Source organism: Antechinus flavipes, chromosome 1, assembly GCF_016432865.1.
Source record: "Antechinus flavipes isolate AdamAnt ecotype Samford, QLD, Australia chromosome 1, AdamAnt_v2, whole genome shotgun sequence".
In the NCBI taxonomy this organism is placed as follows: domain Eukaryota; kingdom Metazoa; phylum Chordata; class Mammalia; order Dasyuromorphia; family Dasyuridae; genus Antechinus; species Antechinus flavipes.
Window position 1 is genome coordinate 242,488,078 of NC_067398.1, and position 24,282 is coordinate 242,512,359.

A 24,282-nucleotide genomic window follows, 5' to 3' on the forward strand; every position below is an offset into this window, starting at 1 on the left:
TACTAGACATAAAGTATTATTTAGTAGCAGTAGTTCCTGAAGCCTCTGGGATCACAGCATGTGCTTACTTTTGACCCCGTTGCATAATTGAAAATCAACCCTGCAGGAAAAAGAGTTTCTATTCAATCTCTATTTCTTAAGCACCTAGTACATACAAAGCACTCTGCTGGGCAATGGGAATGGAAAGATGTTACAGATGACATAACTTGTATTTTTAAAGAGCTTATGCAGGATAATAGATGTTTAGCTGGAAGGGATCTTAGATATTATCTGTCCAACCCTCTCATTTGCAAATGATGAAAGAGGCACTACAATAGCAATATTTGGTAAATAATTATGACAACTTGAATCATTGAATCTGACTACAAATCATATAGTCTTTTCACTGTACCACTCTGCCTTTTACAATCTGTTTAGTTCTTCTGCTGACCCTTTATGTGATTTAAGGCAAGAAGGTTTTCTTGCCAGCTCTGAAATAAATTAATAATAGCTAGTGGGAGCCAGTAGAATGCTAGGTGATATGGTAGATTGAATGCCAGGCCTGGAGTCAGAAAGACTTATCTTCCCAAGTTCAAATCTGGCTTCAGATACATACTAACTGTATGACCCTGGGCAAGTCACTCAACCCTGTTTGCCTCAGTTTCCTCATCTGTAAAATGAGCTAGAGAAGGAAACAGCAAATTACTCCAGTATCTCTGCTAAGAAAATCCCAAATGGATTCATGAAGAATCAGATAAGACTGAAAAAGTAAGATCTCTTTCAGTAGAATTGCTATTTAGAATTATCTCAAGTACTCTCAATTATTTCCCTCAGCCTTGCACTTAAATAGGCACAATCTACAAATAAACTGCAAATTCTTTTTTTTTAATCTCAAGCATCAATTCATGTTTTTTTCAGGTTTTTCTGAAATCATCTTGCTTGTTATTTCTTATATCACAGTAATATTCCCTCACAATCATCTATCACAATTTGTTTAGCTATTCCCCAATTGATGGGAATCCCTTTGATTTCCAATTCTTAACAACCACAAAAGGAGATGCTATAATTATTTTTGCACATATAGTCCTTTTCCCTTTTTTGGAAGTCTTTGGGATATAGATCTAGCAGTGGTATTTCTGGATCAAAGAATATGCATAATTTTGTAGCCTTTTGGGCAGTTTCAAATTGCTCTCCAGAATAGTTGGATCAGTTTACAATTCCACCAACAATACATTCAAACTTACTTTCTTATAAACAAAGTCTTCCCTTTGCCACATATTTTCTTTACTTTTGACTGATTTGCAATGACACCTCTAATTTCTGTGCCAGCCTCCATGGATCCAGATGTACTGTCACATGTGAAGATGGGAAATACTACAGTGGAAAGGACTGTGAGCCATGTCATCGTTTCTGTGCCACTTGTTCAGGTAGGTGCCTCCTAAGAATGGAATTACTCATTCCTTCTCTGGCACATCTTTGGCTTTTTGCACTACTTTTCCAGGTATGACATAGGAAATTGTCTTGAAAAACTAAACAGTCACTGCTAGAAGTGCCTAATGATAAGAGCACTGGATTTAAGAGTCACTAATTTCAAATGCTGGATTTGTCACTTATTTCTTCCTTAGCTTCCCAAGACCTATTTTTCTTATCAAAAGTTTTTTTTCAAAGTCCAAATCTGCGATTCATGGATAGTCTCTATGACTCTATGAGTAACACAGTTTTCTTACAAATATCACTCAAAGACAATATCTTAAATTTATAGATTGATCAAATCTGACTTCCTTAAGAGAGTTCCATTGCCACAACCTCCTTGCATTTGAATAGGGAAGTAACCATTTTATGTAGGTCTTCTTAACTTTTCTAACAGATGTTTACTTTTGTGGAGGGATGGGTATTGATTATGATTCTTATTTTAAGCAGGAAATGTTCTCAGTTTAAAAAAAGAAAAAGTCCAGTGGTAATATTCTTTTTCGAAGTGTCACTGAGAATTGTAAATATCTCTACCTAGGTTATTTAGCAAACCCATATTTCTCCAATTTTAGATTGTTTGGGTTATTTTTACTAACTATTTGGAGGTTTCTGTTCTGAAAACTTTGTGAATCTGTCCTTATGATAACTTCTCTATTTCTCTTTATTTTAAGGGGCAGGAGCTGATACATGCATTACCTGCAGTGAGGGCTACTTCATGGAGGATGGGAAGTGTGTGCAGACCTGCAGTAATAGTTATTATTTTGATCACTCTTTAGAGAGTGGCTACAAATCCTGCAAAAGGTAAGTCCATTTTCCCTTCAAAGTATATTCATTCAGATACTTTATTCCTTATAGGATTCTTCTCTTGAGGAAAACTGTGGGAACTAGGATTTTTTGAATGATGAAATCCTAGTCACAAATATTTGACATAGATGCATTTGTTGATACTGTATTTCTTATCTCAATCAATAAGCATTTATTAAGCTCTTACTATTTAATAATACCATCTTCTTCACAGAGTTGTTATAAAGAACAAATAAAATATAAGTAAAGTACTTTTTAAAACTTAAAGCATTAACTGATTGTGACTGAGAGAGAGCCTGGTAGGAACAATGGGTTATAAAGAATATTCTAATTCTCTCTATGTGACTACATGAATTGAGGAGTGGGGGGATTATGAATTGAAGTTTAACTAGTTCTGGAAAGCGTGATCTTTACATTGTGATCAGGATTTAATATTGTGTAGAGGGCAGGTAGATTAAGAGAAATGGGAACAATGTAGTAGGCAATAGGAACTAGATATTAGCATTTGAACAATTTTAGCCAAGTTTTCAGAATTATTAGAATGGGGAAATTTTGACTAGGTGGGAAAATGCTAAACATTAAATTCAGACATGTTATCATTATCCTATGGGAATCATGCAGCTGATGTGAGGGGCTAGAGGGTGAATCAGTAGTGGAGAATAATCAATGATTTTTTTTCTAGTTGGAACTCAGGAGGATATGAGTTCAAATCCAGCCTCAGACACTTTACACTTAACAACTGTATGATTCTAGACAAGTCACTTAATCTCAATTGCCTTGCAAAAAAAAAAATAAGATAAAAATGAAATAATACTTTTCAAAAAAAGAGAAATAGTACTTGTGCTCAGGAAATTTCTATTCTAATAGGTAAGAAAGCAAGAGGCACATAAATAAGTATCCAAAACATAGAGGTAATATGATAAAAACAGGTATTTGGTGAAGGGAGGTCTCTAAGAGCTGGGGAATCAGGAAAGGCCACAACAAGGTGTGTGTTTATTTGCCCAATCTCTTTCCCCTTGCCTGGAATACTTAGTAGCTATATAACCCTGGGCAAGGCACTTAATCCTAATTACTTAACAACAACAACAAAAAAAAAAATTAAAAGTCCTGCTTCTCTGTTTCAAATATGCAAAATCCTTAAATTATTTGAGGAAGTTTCTACTTGCCATGTTTCCTGTAATATCATTGAGCATTTGGGAGAGATGTCATTATGCTAGCCTTGTCTTAAAAGTTGTATGAGATAAAATGATAATGTATTGTTATATTACTTCTTAGATGTGCTGCCAGCTGTTTGGCCTGCAGTGGTCCTGGAGACAGAAACTGTACCAGTTGTCCCAGTAATTATCTCTTAGATACAGGATCCTGCATCCTTGGAGCAATCTGTAAGGATGGTGAGTAATAGAGTTCTAATTTGATCTTCTGTGTGATCAATTGGGATCGTTATAATGGGAAACCTCTTGTAGTTTAAATTTTGTTAAAGGAATGATAGGCAGGCTGATAGGATTTCACTTTTCAATAGTTTGAAAAGCTTTCTACTACTATTTTTACTTATCATTAATAAACATGTAACAATTTAAACTACAGAATGATAAAATGAATGAAAAACCTCACCTCTAATTAGAAGATGAACTTGATTCTTCCATAAGAATGAAAATTGATGGTAATTGAAACATGAATAACCAATAAAATGGAGAAAATAGGTCTTTTTGTTATTAAACAGTAGTTCAAGAATTCCTCGATTTGTTTTATTGAGTTCCATTATTTGCATATTTTAATATATCAAAAATAAGTATTATTTTGGTGTTTAGTTTTAGGACATTTATCTGTCCTATTCAATGGCTTATATTTTGCAATATTTTATGCCTATAGAATATACTGCAAAATTCTCCAATTGCCAAGCAAACAGACTAGTGCAATGTCATCCAATGAGCATTTAGTAAGCACCTTCTATGTGCCAGATAGTCTGGAAATGTAAAGAAGAGCAAAATACAGTACATGTTCTCAAAGAGCTCATAATCTAATCAGTCTATACTGTTCCCAAGGGTTATGCAAGACTATTTTCCCTCTTTAAATGTATATCCCTCTCCTCTGAGAGTTATAAAATTTAAAAGAGCCTGGAAAGAATAATTCTCCCCAAACCATCACCTTAAATTCTTTTTTGGAACAGTTTGGTAGAACAAAGGGTAATGCAATGGAAATAAAAGAGAGGTTGAAATTTAATTCATTTAGTCATGATATTCTCTAAATACAAATATTAGATATGACTGTGTGACCTTTAACAAATAATATCACCTCTCTGGCCTTAGTTTTCTCATCTGTACAAAGTGTCTAGACTTTCAGATTCATTCTAATTCTGACATTCTATGATTCCAGAATTCATTTCCCACCTCTTTTACAGACAAATTCTGTCCAAGTTGGGAGCTTAGTTTTGTCCCTATATAGTTATATTGACAATGTTTTATAATGCTTACTCAAAGAATGGTATAAAAATAAATGGCCTTAAATTTTCATACCTACAATGCTGTATCATATATTTATCTCATCCTAGAAACAAATCAGTTAAACATAGCTTTGACATGAGGGGAAACATTATGACTTTGAAAAGCAATCCCATTTAACTACAGTTAAGACATTGTGTCTTTTTTCCTTTTTCTTCCTTTGACTGCTTTTCACCTCTACCTAGAATTTTCATGAAAAGGCAAAAAATTAATAGAAACTGCAATGTCATCCAATGCGCATTTAGTAAGTACCTTCTATGTGCCAGATAGTCTGGAAATGTAAAGAAGAGCAAAATACAGTACCTGTTCTCAAAGAGCTCATAATCTAATCAGTCTATCCTGTTCCCAAGGGTTATGCAAGACTATTTTCCCTCTTTAAATGTATATCCCTCTCCTCTGAGAGTTATAAAATTTAAAAGAGCCTGGAAAGAATAATTCTCCCCAAACCATCACCTTAAATTCTTTTTTGGAACAGTTTGGTAGAAATTTCCATTTCTAGAGCTGATCCTGATGTTTGCCTACATAATGATGGGGTAAGAAATATGTGGTAAAGAAGCCTTGAAGACCATACAAATATATCCCCAATAATTATATATCAAGGGCATTTAAGCACGCATCTTTGTCCTTTAAAAAGGTAAGCAAAGTGTCTCTATATCCATGAAATATGGAGAAAAATATTGTCTTCTCTAGAGAAATTTAATGCCAGGACAGTCATGCAGATTCAAAAGCCCAAATCTCAAACCAGTCTGGGTTAAACTCAAGTTATTCTGGGCTACAGGTAGGCAGAAGTGTTAGTTGATTTTGATAATCCAAGCCATAACTCTTGTGTTATCCTTGCTAATGAATGCATCCTTGCTGGTAAGCATATGAACTAGGCTAGAACAATATCTATAGGCTGGCAAGGTACTTACTTAGGCAAAAGGACACTGTGTAAAGGAAACTGAAAGAAGAAGCTATACCATATGCATTGTTGAATCATTCGGAGCTGACAACACTGGAAACATATTAGACTTTCCAAAATAATTCACTTGCTATTTGGAATTCATGGGGTTTTTAAAATTTTCTTTCAAGTACATGTGACTGTATATTCTTTGACTCTAGATAATTCAAAATATGAGATTTCTTTGCTGTATTTATCACTGATTTCTGATTTATTCTTTCTCTAATCTGTTTTTTTTTGTTTTTTGTTTTTTTCTTTTCATAAAATGGATACCAATCACACTCCCTGTCGGACTGCAATATCTCTTCTTGAAACAATGCTGTTGATTGAAATCACTTGGGGTGGACCAAATTTCCTTCTTGTTGACTGCTCCTGAATGGTTTCTTCCGACCTCCCCTTCCCCAAATCTACCTCTCTGACCAATCAAACCTTCTTCCATGGGTGCACACCATGCTGTCTACGTCTCCAACTCCCCTCCCTTTCTTGCTGACCCTGGAATAGCAACGGAAGAATCGTGGGCCGAGGGCAGCTTTTGTATGCTAGTAAAAAAAAACAACCTCTGTCAGCGGAAGGTCCTTCAGCAACTTTGTTGTAAAACTTGTACATACCAAGGCTGAGCAGGCCACTACCCAGAATCCCTCTGTTCCTGTAGACTTCTAGATTAATCCATATTATTATTATTAAAAAAAAAAGAAAAAGAAAAGAAAAACAAGAAAGCCACCTCTCTCTCTTTTCTCGCTCTTGTTCTCTCTCTCAAGTTTGTGCAGGGAGATGGTGAACTGTTTTGTCAGAACTTAAATGAAAAAGAAAAAAAAAAAAAAAAACTACAACAAGCCTACCTTTTATAACTGGGCACTTGGTGCTAAGAGCCCAGAATCACAGAGTCAGTATTGTGTGGTGACCAAAGCATTTGATGCCAAAATTGAAGGTTAAACTAACGATTTGATTTCCTGTCAACTTCAGGGTTTCCTTGTTTTTGGAGGCCCTTCCCTCCCTTCATCTTACCCTCTCTTTTTCTTGCCTGTTTTCCTTCTGATTTGATGAAAGACGTGGTTCGAGAGTTCTCGACAGGTTGACATGGATTAAAACAGAATAAATGCTCCCATTGGTCTTTCTGTGTGCATATGTCCATAGTTGGGGGAGAGGGGAAACCAGGAAAGAAAGGATGAAAGAAGGATGATCATACAGAAGAGCTATATCCATGTTATTTGACCAGAGTCTTTACAAGGTGAAAATTGACACTCGTCCACTGCCATTTACTTCATGTGATATGTGTTGGGTTTTTTCTTTTGATTTGTCTTATTTGAATTTACTTATTTAAAAGGTCTTCTCATGGCTTTCCATATGAAGAAATGGGAGTTAAATGGAAACAAAAGAATAGAAAAGTCTGCCTGGATTTCACCAGGGGCAGGTTTGCTGCTATGGTTTAACTATATCTCTTTGGGAGCTTTTAATACATATTCCATTCCATTCCATTCAACAAGTACTGATCATTGAATTGAGTGATCCGTGTTCATGTTTCATAATCCAATTTGCAAGGTCAACCTAGCCATTGAATGAAGAAGGTCTTAAGTGATGTGAACATCAACTATCCTCATTACCCTCCCCCCATCCCAGAATACTAGCATTATAGATCTTGGTATCTACATTGTCACACTTGCATAAGTTTTTTTTTTCAAAACTTAATTTGGATATAATACTAGTAGAGAATGTGGGGCTGGTGGGGAGAAAAGAGTATAAAAATTATTTTTCCCAATTAAATCAAACACTCTAGGAGGTATATGATAGAGGGACTTTCTTCTTAGAATCAAAAGATTTTTGTTTTGTTTTTTTAACTTTCGGTATTTCTAACAAATGACATAATTATTATCAAGCTTATGCCCAAGTTGGCCAGGTAATTCATTCAATGGTGCTGTTTTTTTTCCTTCTTATCTGAAGAACATACATCTGGAAAATAGTATATTGGTGGTATAATTGTACCCACCCCCACCAATTATTATTCTGTCACTTGTGCCCATTCCTCCTTAACCTTGTCATGATTTAGTTCTTACCTGAGCACTCTCGTGGTCCTCAAGTTGCTGGGCATTTCCTCTCTTGTGGTTTTCTCTTGCTTCCTTTTCACATTACAGAAACCAGCAAACTAAACATCAGAGAAAAATGTTTTGGGTCAATTGGCAGAATTAGAAGAAGCCAAATACAACCTCTTGTCAGTTCCAAGTTTCTCAGTTTAAAGAGATCTCTACAAATTGAAAGAGGACTATATTTCAGGGAACATAGCTGGATTTTAAGTTTTCTCTTTCTCTGTCTCTCCCTGCCTCTCTCTCTCTCTCTCTCTCTCTCTCTCTCTCTCTCTCTCTCTCTCTCTCTCTTTCTCTCTCTCTCTCTCTCTCTCTCTCTCTCTCTCTCTCTCTCTCTCTTTCTCTCTCTCTCTCTCTCTCTCTCTCTCTCTCTCTCTCTCTCTCTCTCTCTCTCTCTCCCCCATCTCTCTCTCTCTGTGCCTCTCTCTTTTTTTTAACATACCAAAATCAGACTGTGCACTTAGGTTTTTTGTGGTGGTGGTGGTTGTTTTGGGGTGAACAGAAGTATTTTTTTAATGTAGGAGATATCAAGTTTGCTTTCTGCTTCTTAACACCTTGCATCCTTAGAGTAATTGTGGTAAAATAGGGGAGTACAACACTAAAAGGTCCATCTAAATAATCAGGATACCATTTTGGTGTTCCAGTGACAGAATATATTTTCTGATAGCATTTTATCATTATTAAGTCATATTTCAAATTTTAAATAGTACCTGCTATATTTTAAATGATATTAAACAATATGGAGCCATATATCAACTTGTGAGGAGCTAGAGAAGCAATGAATTTCATTAATTTGTTTTCTATTTATAATACTGTAGGCCAAATTTGGCTTCAAGAAAGCAGAGATGGAACTTATAACAGCAGAACACAGGCTTAAATTTGCAGGTACTTTTCTGTCTAGAACTGTGGACAAATGTAACTGGGAGCATAAAATAAGTTCAAGAGAATACACTTAACTAAAATAGTTTTGTTTTGTTTGAAGAATCCATTTAGCTAGAGTAGCTCATAATCATTTGGAGCATAAAGTTGATATGATTGGAAAGGCAATAAATAATGACTGTTTATTTGGGGAAAGCACAGTCACTGTGAAAGCTATGGAACCCCATCCATACCCACTTCATTTCCCATTGACCATTCAGACTTTGAGTATATTTATACTGGTTTAACTACTAGTCTGTTACTGCCTCATTTCTCTACATAACATTATTAATTAGAACATAATGCTTTTAAAGTTTAAGTTAATGTTTTATATATATATATATTATGTATAAATATATATATTCATAATTGAGATATAATTATGTAATGAATAGCAAAGAATTTGTTTGGATACTTAACAAATGCCTCTGACATTATCATAGAGACAAAAATTCATATCCACCATTTCCTTTTTCTTTTTTTTTAAACTAGTGACCCATTGTTAAGTCCAAATTCATTTTTATTGAGAAACAAAATACTGTACATCTGTAAAATGTTCAGTTTTTTTTTTGTAAAATATAGTAGAAATGTTGTAATTGATACTGGCCAAAATCAATGTTATTCCATATTTTATTTTTTCTATTAAATTAACCTGAGTTCCTGTTCATTTGATCTGTTTATAAACCATGTGTTTAGGGGATGTGGTTTTGGAGGGAATGGGGAGGTCCTCTCTCTTTGAATTGAAAGTGAAATGAAGAAAGAAAGAAGGAAGGAAGGAAAGAAGGGAGGAAGGAAGGAAGATTTGTCATATGTTTGTCAGAGAAAGAGATTTGTATCTAACTCAAACCCCCTGGAAAGCAACTCTCTAGATGACTCAAGCATGAGTTCTTTTCTTTTTCTCCCTCAGTAGTATTTTATTTTTCTGAATACATGTAAAGATAGTTCTCAATATTCATTTTTAAAAGATTTTGTGTCCAAATTTTTCTCCCTCCCCAAGAGAGTAAGTGATTTGATATAGCTAAATATGTGCAATCTTTTTCAACCTATTGATATATTTGTCATGTTATGCAAGAAAAATCATACCAAAAGGGAAAACACCATTAGAATTAAAAACAAACAACTATAAAAAAGGTGAATATATTATTCTTCTATCCATATGCAGATAGTTTCCTCTCCTCCATAGTTTCCTCTCTGGATACAGATGGCATTTTTCATCCCAATTCTATTGATATTGCCTTGAATCACTTCATTGTTGAGAAGAGCCAAGTTCATCACAGTTGATTGTCACATAATCTTGTTACTATTTATAATATTTTCTTAGTTTTGCTCACTTCACTCAGCATCATTTCATATAAGTTTTCATGAGTTCTCTTCCATAAAAAAAATTATATATCATACATACAGAGCTGGTATACTCTCTATAGAACTTCTACAGCTTTTTTTTTTTTTCATTTTCTTTCATCTACTCCTCCCTGGTGTTTCTTAAAGGACATTCATTTATTTGTCTATAATCATCATCATAAGATAACAGAGTTTGAAACTATTTGTCAGTCTGTGTCTAGCTGTGTGTGTGTTGATAGAAAGTGTCAAAATAACATTTTATATCATGTTATATATCAAAATAAGTAACAAAATAATATATAATACAAAGTTTATATTACATGTGGAAGCATGTATGTATATGTATATGTGTGTATAAAATGCAAAGTTATTTTGATATCTCTGCCTTGTCAGTTAAAACACTGACTTTCATTAAGGTCCATAGAGTAATCATGGATAATCAAATGAGTACATTGTATTAAATGCACTTCTAATATAGACCATATCATATGATTCAGAACTACATTCTAGTCCAGAGTTTATTGTCCAGTGAGGAAGATTATGAATCCTTTAGTATAATTCTTAATCCAATAAAATATCTGGTTAAATCAATAGTATCAAACTTAAAGAGAAACAGAGGAAATCACAAATTAACATTATTATAGTTTTATTTATTTTGCTATTTTAATCCAGTTTGGAGTACACTAGAAAATTTTGTAGGTACAAGAGGCAGCAAGTTTGACACCTCTAAACTAGATTGTGTGTGTTGGGGAAGAAAAAATGAGAAAAAGTCAAAAGCTCTCTATAAGTCAAGGGATTTATAGAAAGGCAATGGAGATTAGATGATATAGGTTTAGAGCTGGAAAGGAATAGTCTTTAAGTCTATTAGTTTTCATTTTACATATAGAAATAGAGTCCCAGAGAAGTTAAATGATTTTCCCAGAGACATAAAACTAGTAAATATGTGAAGTGAGATTCCAGCCCAAGTCTCCCTGACTCAAAGTCCAGTGTTCTATGCATATACCAATGAGCTTAAGGTTCTAGTGGAAGATTTGTTTTTGAGAAATGAGACTGGAAACATGAAAATGCAGGACTGAAATTCAGGAGAAAGGTATGAGCTGAAGATAAAGACCTGGCCATCATTGACCATTTAATTTCAACAAATAGTTGAAATTTGTAGGAATGGGTAAGATAGAGAAGAGAATAATAATAACCGCACTTGTATAATGCTTTAAAGTTTGCAAAGTGCTTTTAGAAATGTGTCATTTGATCCTCACAAGCCTATAATGTAGGTTCTGTTATCCTAATTTGCTGATGAGAAAACTAAGACTGAAATAGGTTGAGTAACTATCCCAGGTTCACACAGTAAGTAAATATCTTAGGTAGGCTTTGAACTCTGATTTCCCTGATTCTCAACACTAATGCTCTTCACTGTTCCACTCAGAAGGACATGGCTAAGACATGAGTCTTGATGAATATATGGCAAACATTTATCTTCTCCTCATACTCCAACAGGGAGATGTTAATTCTAAATCAGTTCTTGACCTATGGAATCTTAAAGGAACCATTTAGCAGAATTGTAACTCAACTTTTCCACCCACAGTATATATAGGTGATTATGATTTTTTTCTTCTCTCCCTTTCCAAGATTAGCATAAAGATAAGTTTGATATCGTCAGAATCATAAAATTCAATATTTAGAAGGGACCTCAGAGGTCATGTGGCCTTTTCCCTAAACCCATAGCACAAATCTCCCTTGATGTGATCCTCCAAATAATTATCTAACTTTTCTCCAAACATATCTAGTGATAGGAAGATTATCACTTTCTAAATGGTCTGGGCCAAAAATCTATCTGCCTGTAATTTCTACTCATTGTTCCTAACTTGACTTTCTAGGGCTACAGGAAGCAAACTCCACACAATCCCCACAAAACCCACACAACAGTTTTTAAATCTATAAAATATGATTACAATTTCATTTCCTCTAAATCTATTCTTCTCAAAACTAATTATTCCTCTTCTTTCAAACCATCCTCATATGACTTGGTTTAGAAGTTCTCCATCATCCCAACTGCCTATTTCTGGACACTTTCTATCTTATTGATATCTATCCTTCCAAAAAATGTGACTCCCAGAGATACCACAGTACTCCAGTTGTGATCTCATTAGGGAAGAATATAATGATACTATCATCTCCCTTTTTTTCAGGAAAGCATTTTTTTAATATTGTCCTAAGATTCTATTAGTATTTTTTACTGCTGGGCCCCATTGTTGACTCAAACTTAGTGTTTTAAAATAAAACTTTTTTACTTGAATGGTCTTTAAATCATGTCTGACCAAACATATTCTTGGTGGTGATATTTTTTTAAGCCCAAGTACAGAATTTTACATTTATTCTAGTTATATTTGATCTTTCTTGGCTTTAACTCATTATTCTAGCCTGTCAAGATCCTTTAGATTCCAGTTATCCTATCCTATCTGTTAGCTATTTCGCCTAGCATTGGGTCATTTTAACATTTGATAAATATACCATCCATAAGTTCACTCAAGCCATTAATTTAAAAAAATGTTTAACATTACAGAACTCTATGGTACCCCATAGAGATCTAACTCCATGTTGCCATCAGTCTGTGGTTTCAGTAAAATACCTAATGTTCTCTAGCTTGCCACTACTAAGATTTGATTTATAAATACTTAGCGTCTAACACTCTCCAAGTATTTTAAACTTTCAACATGTTACGTTTGACATAGAAATGAAATGTATTATAATTACACAGTGATTTGGGGGGAATTATCTGTTGCTGCATCATTGACTCATTTTGAGTTTGTAATCCCCTAAAACCTTCAAGGTATTTTTTTTAATTGAACTTTGTCAAATTGATTTTTAATTCAAAGTCAGGATTTTATGCTTAACTCTACTAAATTTCACCTTTAAAAATTTAACCCATTATTCTATCAGAATCTTTTTGGACCTCCAATTCCTTTTGGTCCTTCTTGGTTCAGTGAATTTAGGAATAACAACTAAATTTATCTTACACAATGCCTCAGAAATCCTATGCATGTTCCATATAACCACTGTGCATGTTTGTGAGAGGAAAATGTTCTATTTTGCATCCCTAGACTTACTCCCTTTTTAAAATTTAAGCATCAGAGAAAATGAGATCCACATTATCTACTTCTATTATTAGAGAAACACATCACTGTTAATGCTCCTTTCCAAATTAAAGAAGGAATATAGGACATTGTTCTTCGATCCTTTACTTCAGAATCTTCTCTTTCCTAGGTACTCAAATCTTTTGAAGATCTTATTCTACATATCCTTCCAAATTGTTTGTTGAAAATAATTTTTTTGTGGACTGATACGTAGAATCTCTTAGGTCTAATGCTCTGCCACAAAGTAGCTATTGTGATTATTGCCAAGTCACTCCCTGGCCCTCATTCTCATTTATAAAACGTGAGGATTGGGCCAGATAATCTCTAAGCTCTGATGGGTACCTAAAAATTCCAGTTTTTCATTCAACAAGCATTTATTCACCATTTTCTATGTGCTGAGCACTTTTCTAGGTACAAAGCCAAAAAGTAAAATGAAATAATTCCTACCCTTAAGAGGCTTACATTCAAATACACATTTAAATAAATACAAAGTAATATCAGAAAGGAAGGCACCAAAAATTAAGGGAACCAGGAAAGACCTTGTATAGGAGATGATTTCTAAACCTTTAAGGAACATGGGATTTGAATTGATACAACTGAGGAGAAAGTCTGGACATGGAGGGCCAACCTATACAAAGGAACACAGACAGTAAGAGTTGGAACAGTAAATAAATCACTTTGGGTAGACTATAGGGTGAGTAAGGGGAGAGTGGTGAAACCAGTCTGGAAAGAGAGGTTAGAGTTAGACTTTGAAAATATTTGAAAAAAGTCAAAACTTAGAAACATGCATGTGTTATATGGCATTTCATGTTCAGATAGGGATAAGGACTAGGTGTGTGACCTCACTGATGTTGGCAGCTCATGGATTAAGAAACTCTCCATAGCAAGATGGGTCAGCACCAACTTCACAATTTAAGACACCTGTTTAGGGTCACTGGTAATAGCAGCTTGACTCAAACCCAGCTTTTTCTGACTTCAAGGTCAACTCCCTACTGAGCCACATTGGTTCTCATATTCTGAACCAGCAATGACAAGATCATTAGCTTGTTGAAGCAGTTCTAAAGACCAAAATCTCATATGCTGACCTCTTTCCCTCACTGGACATTCTGTCCTTTGGGGTTGATACAGTCTAACAGAACTAGCATCACTCTCTCCACAGAGCAGATCATGATTTTATTTAAAATAAAACTGTCCATGATAATACTGTCCCCCTTTAAGTGATCATTCAGGGCTCCTCCCTTGTTCTTATTCCTCTTCTTGGAATCTTGATTTAGCTCTATCCAATACAGTTCACCACTGAATTCATCCAGGATTCATGTTAAGGTCATCCAGTTTCCTTTTCTTGTAGCTATGTGATCTTCCCATGGTCCTCTCTCTTTCCTCTCTTCTCCCCCACCACAAAGAACAAGAGCCAGAGAATTAACCAGCCTCTTTCATCAGCTCATCCAGGGGGCATTCAGACAGAACACAGGCAATGAGTGGTTATTTCCTTCAACTCATTAGAAAATTGATAGCTCCATTCAGTCAACTTAATGAAAGGACTGGGCACTCACTGGAGCTTGACTTAGTAGGATAAAGTATGCACTGCAAGAGCATGTCCATATTTCCTCAGGTGTGTTTCTGACTTGACAGTCTGGCACAAGTACAAGGTTCTCTACTCAGCTGACAATCCCAAGGACAGTAACATAAGCAAGAGGATGTATGATTTAACAGGACTGTTTTCAAAATAGGCATTAGGGCTATGGAACTTACCAGACACATTCTCTCCACCTTCTAGAGAGAGAGAGAGAGAGAGAGAGAGAGAGAGAGAGAGAGAGAGAGAGAGAGATGGAGACAAAGAGATAGACAGAGATAGAGACAAAGAGAGAGAGAGACAGAAAGAAAAGGAGGGAAAGAAAGTTTATCATCTTTTATCCTTGAAAGTAGCCAGTGCTTTGTACAGAGTAGATGCTTGATCAACAAAAATTTAAAAATAATAATTTTTAAAATAAATTCTTAATGAGCATATTTTAAAACAGTTAACAGTTATATGATGCTTTATGGTTTGCAAATCACTTTCACAGATATTGTCTCATTTGATCCTCACAACAACTTTATGAAAAAAGTGTTTTTATGATCCCCATTTTACTGATAAGGGAAATTGAGGCTGAAAAATTAAGTGACTTACTAAGGATCACAAAGCTGGTAAGGACTTAAAGGAAGATTTTAACTTAGGCCTTCCTGTTTCCAAGTCCAGCAATCTCTACACTATGTTACCTAGCTGCCTAGGTATTTATTAAATACCAACAATGCAATATATATGGTCTGAAGATATAAATACAATAAATGAAGTAAGTCCTATTCCAAAGAATCTTATCTTCTAATAAGGGAGACAAGAAGAGCATATTTAAGCATAAAATAAATATAAAAATAAAATAAATTAAATCAATGTCAAGCCATTTGGGAGAGAGGACACTAGCAGTTGGAACAGGTGGGACAGAAAAGGCTTCATGAAGAACAGGGATGGGGAAACTTTTTTCTGCCAAGAGCCATTTGCATAGTTTTAACATCATTCATATGCTAATCAAAATTATCAACTTGTAGAACTCAAGCAATGGGAGGTTGTAGTACATAGATTTCTACTCATCATCACCAGCAGCTGCCTTAACAAATAGTCTTATACAGCCCACAGACCAGACGTTATCCACCCCAAGATAGAAGATGCTGCTTGACTTGCATCTGCAGAGAAAAGAGAGATTCTATGAGGTGAGGACAGACTGCAATAAAGGTGTGGGGTTGCTGTGTGACCCTGGGCAAGTTGCTTAACCCCAATTGTCTCTGCAATAAATAAATAATAAAAAATAAAGGTAAGGGGTTGGAGATAGATATGAAAGGCCAGTTTGGTTGGATACTAATGTAGAGGTGGAAGACTAATATGCAATGAGGTTGTAAAGATAAGATGGGGCAGAGTTATAAAGGGCTTCCAGAGCTAAACAGAGGAGTTTATATTTGAATCTAGAGAAAACAGTAAAGCACTGGAATTTGTTGAATAGAACAATGATGTGAGCAGATCTGTGCTTAGGGAATTCTTAAATTCTGGTCAAACTGGATTGAATTGGGATAGTGAAAAGAGTGCTCTATGTCTAAAATTCAGTCATCTGTTCACCTTTCCTCCTTCCATTTAATCAATGAATCATAAATTTAAAGCTGGAAGGGACCTCCAAGGCCATCTACCATAGTCCCCTCATTAAACAGATGAGATAATTTGAGCTTCAAAAAGAGTGAACTGTCCAGAGCCACACAGATTGTAAGTGACGCATCTCTTTTTTCCATTAACCTGGAAGAGGAGAAGTTATGAAGGACAAAGTGAAGTTACTCTGGATGAATTGTTTGTAATTCTAGTCTTTCACAATGTCATGTTTGGGACAGCAGGACCATCTTGCTAGCTGGTAAAACCAAGATTAATGACCTACGTTATTCAGTTGAGTGTATAGTAGATCAGTCCCCGTAGGGAGCTTTGCTTATGTAAGAAATTTGTTTCAAATGAAAGAATACCAGATTTGGAGACAAAGGATCTGGAATAATTTTCAGATGTCACAAGCCCCACTGGTCCAGGCACTCATCTCCACAGAACCACATTATTGCAATAAACTGCTGGTGGGTCTGCCTGCCACTAGTCTCTTCCCAGTTCAGTCTGTTTTCCACTTAGCTTTCAGAATAATTCTTCTGATTACAGTCAGTTCTAACCTGACTACACCATCCTTCACCCCTATTCAATAATCTCTAGTCGCTCCCTATTACCTCAAGGATTAAATATAAAAACCCTTGTTTGGCTTATAAAGGCCCCTCATAATTTAGCTTTTTCTGCACTCGCCAGTTTTCTTATCCTTCACTCCCCTCAAAGTGCTGCATAATCCAAAATCACTGGCCTCCTTGTACTTCCTCATACAAGACATCCCAGCTCCTTATTTTTGCATTTTCAATGACTGTCCTTCATATCCAGGGGAAGCTTGGTGACACTGTGGATAGAGCACTAGGCCAGGAATCAAGAGTACCTGAGTTCAAATCTAACCTCAGATACTTACCAGCTGTGTGATCCTGATCAAGTCACATAACTCTGATTGCTTCAGTTTTCCCATCTGTATAATGAGCTGGAAAAGGAAAAGGCAAACTACTTCTCCATGTCTAAGTGGTGGAGGAGAAGGGGAGAGAGAGACAGAGGGAGAGGGGGGGAGAGAGAGAGGGGAAGGGAAGGGGAAAAAGAGAGAGGGGAAGGGAAGGAGAAAGAGAGAGAGAGAGAGAGAGAGAGAGAGAGAGAGAGAGAGAGAGAGAGAGAGAGAATCTCCTATCAGAGGAATAGTAGCAAAGTTTATAAAGTGAAAAACATGGCCAACAAAAGGAGGAAAACCAATAAACATTTATCCCAAAAAGTCAGTATTTTTAAAAAGAAAATTATATATTTTTTCACTTAGTTTTAATGGATATCTATCAGCAAGACAGGGACTGCAATTTTCTGAACTAGTTGAAATGGGGGGAAGTTAGGGATGAGATGTCTGGAAGAAAAGGGCAGGAAGGATGGCATTGGTAAGTGGACATAAAGGACATAAGAAAATGCTGGTTGGATGATAAAAGGGACTCTCTTATGTTTGTATATTCATGGCCTAACACATAGGAAATATTTAATGCTTGTTGATTGGCATGAGTAAGGTATTTTAAAATAATATTTTGGTAGCTTTTTGGTACTGACCATAGGGAAAAAATGTAGCATTCATGATGGGTCTCTAGAGATGAGACCCCAGCATGAGCTTTTTCTATAAGGCCCTCTCTCCTACACAACCTTCTTGGGAGCTTCAAATGAAAGAATAAGGAAGCAGAGACCTCACCATCACCTGGCTCACACTCAGCACAGCTGAAACATATTATTAGCTTATCAAATAAGAGCAACAGTTTTTTGAAACCTTATGCTAAAGCCAGGTAGACTGCTGGCCTTTGGCCAAAGACGAAGCATGGAGGTATTTGAATGGGTGGCTGCAGCCTGAATCACACCTGCCTGAAACATTAATAGAAAAGGTAAAAAAAAATCTGCTAATGGACCACTTTGAGACTGCCTTAATAATCCAATCCAAGCATGCCATTAGATTTATCTTTATAATCACTTTGATGATACTTAACTAAGTCAAACCAGATTTTTTTTACATTTTTTCAGGTTATGCATATACATTCACTTTTTACATATTTCCATACAAGTCATGTTAGGAGAGAAAAATCAGAACAAAAGGGAAAAAACACGAGAAAGAAAAAAAAACAGGAAAAAAGGTGAAAATAGTATGTGTTAATCCACATTCAGTTTCCATAGTTCTCTCTCTGAATGAGAATGGCATTTTCCATCCAAAGTTTATTGGAATTGCATTGGAGGACTGAATTGCTGAAAAGAACCAAACCTATTATAGTTGATCATCACATGATCTTGTTGCAATGTACAATGTTTTCCTAGTTCTGCTTGTTTCACTCAGCATTGATTCATGTAAATCCTTCCAGGCTTTTCTAAAATCAGCCCATTCATCATTTTTTTAATCCAACAATAGTAATATTCCATTACTTTCATATACCATAACTTATTCAATCATTCCCAATTGATAGTCATCCACTCATTTTCCAATTCTTTACCACCACAAAAAGAGCTGCTACTAGTATTTTTGCATATGTGGATCCTTTCCCCCCCGCCTTTTATTATTTCTTGGGATACTATCCAAAAAGTGCTCAAAGATTTTTTTCACCTCATTTCTAATCCCCTATTCATAAGCATTTATTAAGTGCCTACATTGTGAAAGGAAAAGGCACAAGGCTCTATATCAGGGCACCAGAATTCATCAGATACCACTTTCACTTTTTTATTTTTAAAAAAATCATAAAATTTGGTTTTCACATAAACATTTTCCTAAACAGCAGGATCACTGCTCCTTTTCACTAGCCCTAGAGTAAGAGGAGCTAAATCCAAATTCTTCTTTTGATATTTTTTGGTTGAAGTGTGTAAACTCTGAAGTCCCTTCCAATACTAATATTCTGTGTTTCTGTGATTCTAAGCTCTAAGATCTTTTAACAATCTTATTAAAGATTTTAGAATTTACCTCTTCTTACATGCACTTAGGATACTGATAGAAAGAAGGAAGGAAGAAGTGGCCAAGTCTTTCAAGAAGCAATAATTCCCTATTTAAATATATATACTGTAACTTTGCATAAATTCCTCAACTTTCTTATACTATGTATGACTCCATGAACTTTGGGCCTCATTTTCCTCAACTGAAAAATGAGATAGTTAGACTAAATGGCTTATGAATTCTAGATCTATGAATCTTATGACTGAGTCAGATAATATATGCAATGTTCAACACCCACTATCCACTATCTCTGCAAAAATATGTGAGACAGATGACACTCAAAACCTTTTTTCAGTAACACAGAAACAATTTAGCTTAACACTTAATTAACTAGAATATCAAAAGAAAAAAGACAAACTCCCAGATGGTAACTTCCCATACTTGTCCAACACCAGATGAGTTCCTGCTTTCTTCCATTCCTGCTTCATCTCAAAGTAGCCTCTCCCATTATACCTTGTAACCCCAGGAACCCCAGAATGAACAACTCTATTTGTCTTAAACAAGTTATGAGGGTATTTTTGGAAAGCATGTTTTTTGACGTTATTCTCTGGAACCAAAAGGAATACTAGATATACAAAAACAAAAAATGATTGAAAAATAAGTAGCTGGCTTAATGATTATCTTTTTAAGACAATAAATGTATTTCATGAAGAAAAAGAGTAATTTCTATCTTCCATAAGATTGGTTCAATCTTGGCTAACACAAGAAGACTTTTTCCATTCCTCCCATAATGCTAGTGCCTTCCCTCTGTTTATAATGTCCAATTTCTCCTGTATATTGTTTGTTTATACATACTTCAGATATAGCATATTGCTAAATATGTCATGTCTTACATTGTCAACACAGCATGTTATTCTCCCCTCCATATTGTAAGCTCCTTGAGGGTAAGGATTGTTAGGTACCTTTCTTTGTATCTCAAGCTCTTAACACAGTAGTGCTTAATAAATAGTTTTTGACTGATTATGTTACTTAACCTATTTGGGTCTCATATGTAAAATAAAGAAAAGATGATCTCTAAAGCCCTTTCCGGCTCTAAATCTATGAACCTATTATTTACAAACCTCTTTTCTTTCTTTTTTTTTTAATAACTTTTTATTGACAGAAACCATGCCAGGGTAATTTTTTACAGCATTATCCCTTGCATTCACTTCTGTTCCATATTTTCCCCTCCCTCCCTCCACCCCCTCCCCCAGATGGCAAATAGTCCTATACATGTTAAATAGGTTACAGTATTATTATTTACAAACCTATATTGCTTCCACTCACTTATGTGTCCTATCAGTCAGCCCTAGTGACCCACTGATCCTAGTTATCTGTGAGATCTCTGATGAACTTCAATCTTTTTTTGGTCATTCTGGAAAGGGGTTTGGCTTCTGAAAAACCCTTGCTGATCAGAAAGGGCTGTGTTTACTCATAGCTATCCCCTGAATCTACTGGCTGCTTACAGGTACCTATGAAATTTGGAGGTTCACAAAAAGATATTACTATAGCTAGCAGAATCTACTAGTGGGTGGCTAGGAAGAAGAAAGGTTAGTGCAGCCTTCATAATTCAACCAGTTTGGCTATCCCATACACCAAAGTAACTTGCAACTGATTTTCTGATCATTAGATTACTAGTTTGAGAGAATGGTATAATGGATAGTGTGCTTGATGTACAATTCACAAGACCTGATTCAGAAACCTGTTTGAAACCTTATTTGAAACCTGTACTATCTTTGTGACCTAGGTAAATAATTAATCCTACTATATTACTGTTTCCTCATCTGTACAATGGAGATAATAATAACTCCATCAAAGGTTTCTTGTGAAGTTCAGATGAGATCACACACACACACACACACACACACATATACATATAATACATATATATGTATTATATGTATATATGTGTGTATACATATAGATGTATGTATATATACACTTTATATTTTCCTTTAGTATTTGTCCAGTTCTATACTTTTTGTCTGATCATATCACAGTTTTGCCACCATACATAGTCTCCTCAAGGTATGAACTGTCTATTTAATTCTCCTTTATTGGTGCCTAGGAAGATATGCCAGAAGGTGTTTAAAAAACACAAATGACAGGGATCTAACCATAAGTCTCCTGGCTATTTCTCAATCTAACTCTCCAGACAACTCTCCATCTATAATGGAATGATAAGGGCTTATGTGTAATTATTTGTTGACATTTTTAATAAGATTATTAAAAACCAGAAATTTTCAGTACATCCTACTCATCCCACTAGAACATTTAAAGAAGAAAGTAGAATTTTTTGCCCTACTGTAACATCCTTTACAAGTTGTAGCCCAAACCTTAAGTTAAAGAGTCCCATCTCTGCAAGCAGAATTATGCAAAAAATAGTACACAGTCATGATACCTGAAGTGTGATGGAAAGAACTTTGGATTGAGTTTGAGGGCCAGAACTATAGTGCCAGCACTGCTACTTAGTAGTTATTATCCATTTAGCAAGTAATTTAATCTCCCCAAGTCTTGGTTACAAAAACAAAAACATCAAGGATGATCCTATTTAATAGTCATTTAAAAACATTTAAATTTTGAAAAGAACATTTTAAATGATTTGCTATGTGCCAGACACTGTGCTAATTGGTATGGATACAAATAAAAAGCAAATCAGTCCCTGCTCTCAAGAAGCTTACATTCTAGTGGAGGAGGTAATGTATAAACATATAGGCACATACATATAGAGATACATACAAAGTAGATGAAAAATAACTGTCAAGGAGAAGTCTTTAATAGCTCTAATATCTACTTATCAAAGTTGTGGGTCAGCATTCATAATAAATGAAATTTATGTAGTGTTTTAGTAGTCTATATTCATTCTCAGAGAAGACCAATGATATCACCAAGAGTGATATTTTGACTTTCTAGTGAATTGTATTTAAATGAGATTTGTTATTGTTGTTTAGTCATCTTAGTCATGTCTGACTCTTCATGATTCCTTTTAGAGTTTTCTTGGCAGATATTATAGTGATTTACCATTTCCTTCTCCAGTTCATATTACAGATGAGGAAACTGAGGCAAACAGTTAAGTAACTTACCCAGGATCTCACAGCTAGTAAATTTCTCAGATCAAATTTGAAGTCAGGTCTTCTTAACTGTATGACCTGGCTGTCCTTAAGCAAAGCAGAGCCCCACAAAGCCATCCTCCTCCTCCTCTGGAATCACAGAGCCACAAAGTCTAGTGGCAAGACAAAATTCAAGATAACTAGTAATGGCCCAAAATGCAATGGATGACCTTGGCCTTTCTAAATATAAATACAGTTATCCCTTCTACATCAAGACTTTTCTCATTGTTGTTTCAATATATCTCAGGTTGACATAAGAAATTAAATGGGAATTTGCAGGGGATTGGGGAGGGGAGTTTTCAGAAGCTACAGATAACATGGAAAGACAAATACATGACACAGGAAAAGCTGTTTTTCATACAGTATTTTTACTTAACATTGACCTACATATAGCCCATGATCAAATACTTAACCCAAATTTTACAATAAGATATTGGAAAAACCTCCATAAAAGCAAAAGAAGAAATTCAGATTTCTCTGGTATGAGAGAGGGCCAAAAGATTTTAAATGGATTTTCCAGATCATCAGGGGAATACTAGGGAGCTACTAATGAGTATCCCTGACCTTCATGATGTGGAAGAGATAACTGTGCATATGCTGTCTCCAACAATAGAATATAAACTTCTTCAGGACTGGAATTGATTCAGTTTTGTTGTTGTTGTTTAATCCATAGTTCTTAAAACAATGATAGAAGGATCATGTTCAGATTAATGGAAGATGCTATAAGAAATAGCAGATATGAAGAATGGGGGGGGGATGGAAAGACCTTAGTAAATGAATGAATCATTTTATTTTTGGCTCTAGTTAGAATATGGGGACAAACAAGATATCATCCAGAAGTGTTGGTAAGAAGACTGGAAAACAAGACATTTGAGGTACATTTGTACATGCTGTAGATTTTAGCCTAGAAAGAAAAAAGGAACTTTATAAATGTTTGTTGATTGAGTTTTATAAATGTTGTTACTTTTATGCACATTAGACATTATGCAGGTGGACCATGAATTTTGGAAGCCCCAGAGTACTGAGAGGTAACAGGGCCTTGGTAAATAACCCCTGGGAGAATGCAGTATCTTCAAAATAAGAAATGAAGATCTAGCAGTCATCCAAAGCTATATCTTGCAATACCCCCAGAGCAAAACATTCTCTTTTTCTACTCATTTCTTTAGGCAGCAGAAGAGGAAGGATAATATATTGTGACCTTCTGTGAGTCACCTCTGGATGTGGGTTCAGCCACCAAAGCCAATATTCACTGCTGAAATAATTCTGCTCTTTAATTTCATTCTTATTAATCTTGTAATACTCTCTTATCCTTTATTCTTTATTTTTACATATGAATTATTTACAGTTAATTTTATAAATTTATGATAATTTTATTCTTTCTCCCCAGCCTCCTCATTTATTTCTAAGATTACCTTCTATCTAACCTGTATATGCCTCCTACATAAACATTTATCTAATGAGAATTTAAGCTCCTTAAATGAAAGAATCTTGTTTTTGTCTTTCTTTATGTCCCTGGGAGTAAGCACAATGTGTGCTTATTCAATGCTCATTGATGGACTGATCATTAGTAAAACAATATTTTGTTAGACAATTTGGACAGACATTTCCATACAATTGGATGTGAGAGTTATTTACTTAGCCAGCTGAAAATGAGAAAAGCCCTTTACTTGGTTCCTACTTCTTTTGAACACTATGGCTCATGGATTTTTGACCAAGGTTGCATTTTTCCCAGAGCCTTGGCACTTAATATTTATAAAGGATGTTCTGGTACTTAAGATATTGGCAAACTGCTTAAGTTCTTAAAGAAAAAGAATGATTGATTGACTTTGCTTGCCTATTCTTTGACCTACTAAACTGCCTTGTAATAATAGCAAAGGAAATTCAGTAGTGATGCTCT

The 24,282-nt window shown here is 35.2% G+C and overlaps 1 protein-coding gene across 2 annotated transcripts in view; it reads left to right on the top strand.

Moving 5' to 3' along the window:
• PCSK5 (proprotein convertase subtilisin/kexin type 5) overlaps positions 1-24,282 on the top strand; it is a 610,712-nt gene that overhangs the window by 428,053 nt on the left and 158,377 nt on the right. Inside the window, exons 18-21 of one of the 2 annotated variants that reach the window (XM_051998571.1) lie at positions 1,309-1,406; positions 2,121-2,250; positions 3,529-3,644; positions 6,193-6,802. In XM_051998571.1, coding sequence (XP_051854531.1) covers positions 1,309-1,406; positions 2,121-2,250; positions 3,529-3,644; positions 6,193-6,308 — 460 coding nt within the window. In that variant the 3' untranslated portion in view covers positions 6,309-6,802. Of the gene's footprint in view, positions 1-1,308; positions 1,407-2,120; positions 2,251-3,528; positions 3,645-6,192; positions 6,803-24,282 lie in introns of those variants that run through there. The other variant, XM_051998572.1, reaches the window with a different exon arrangement.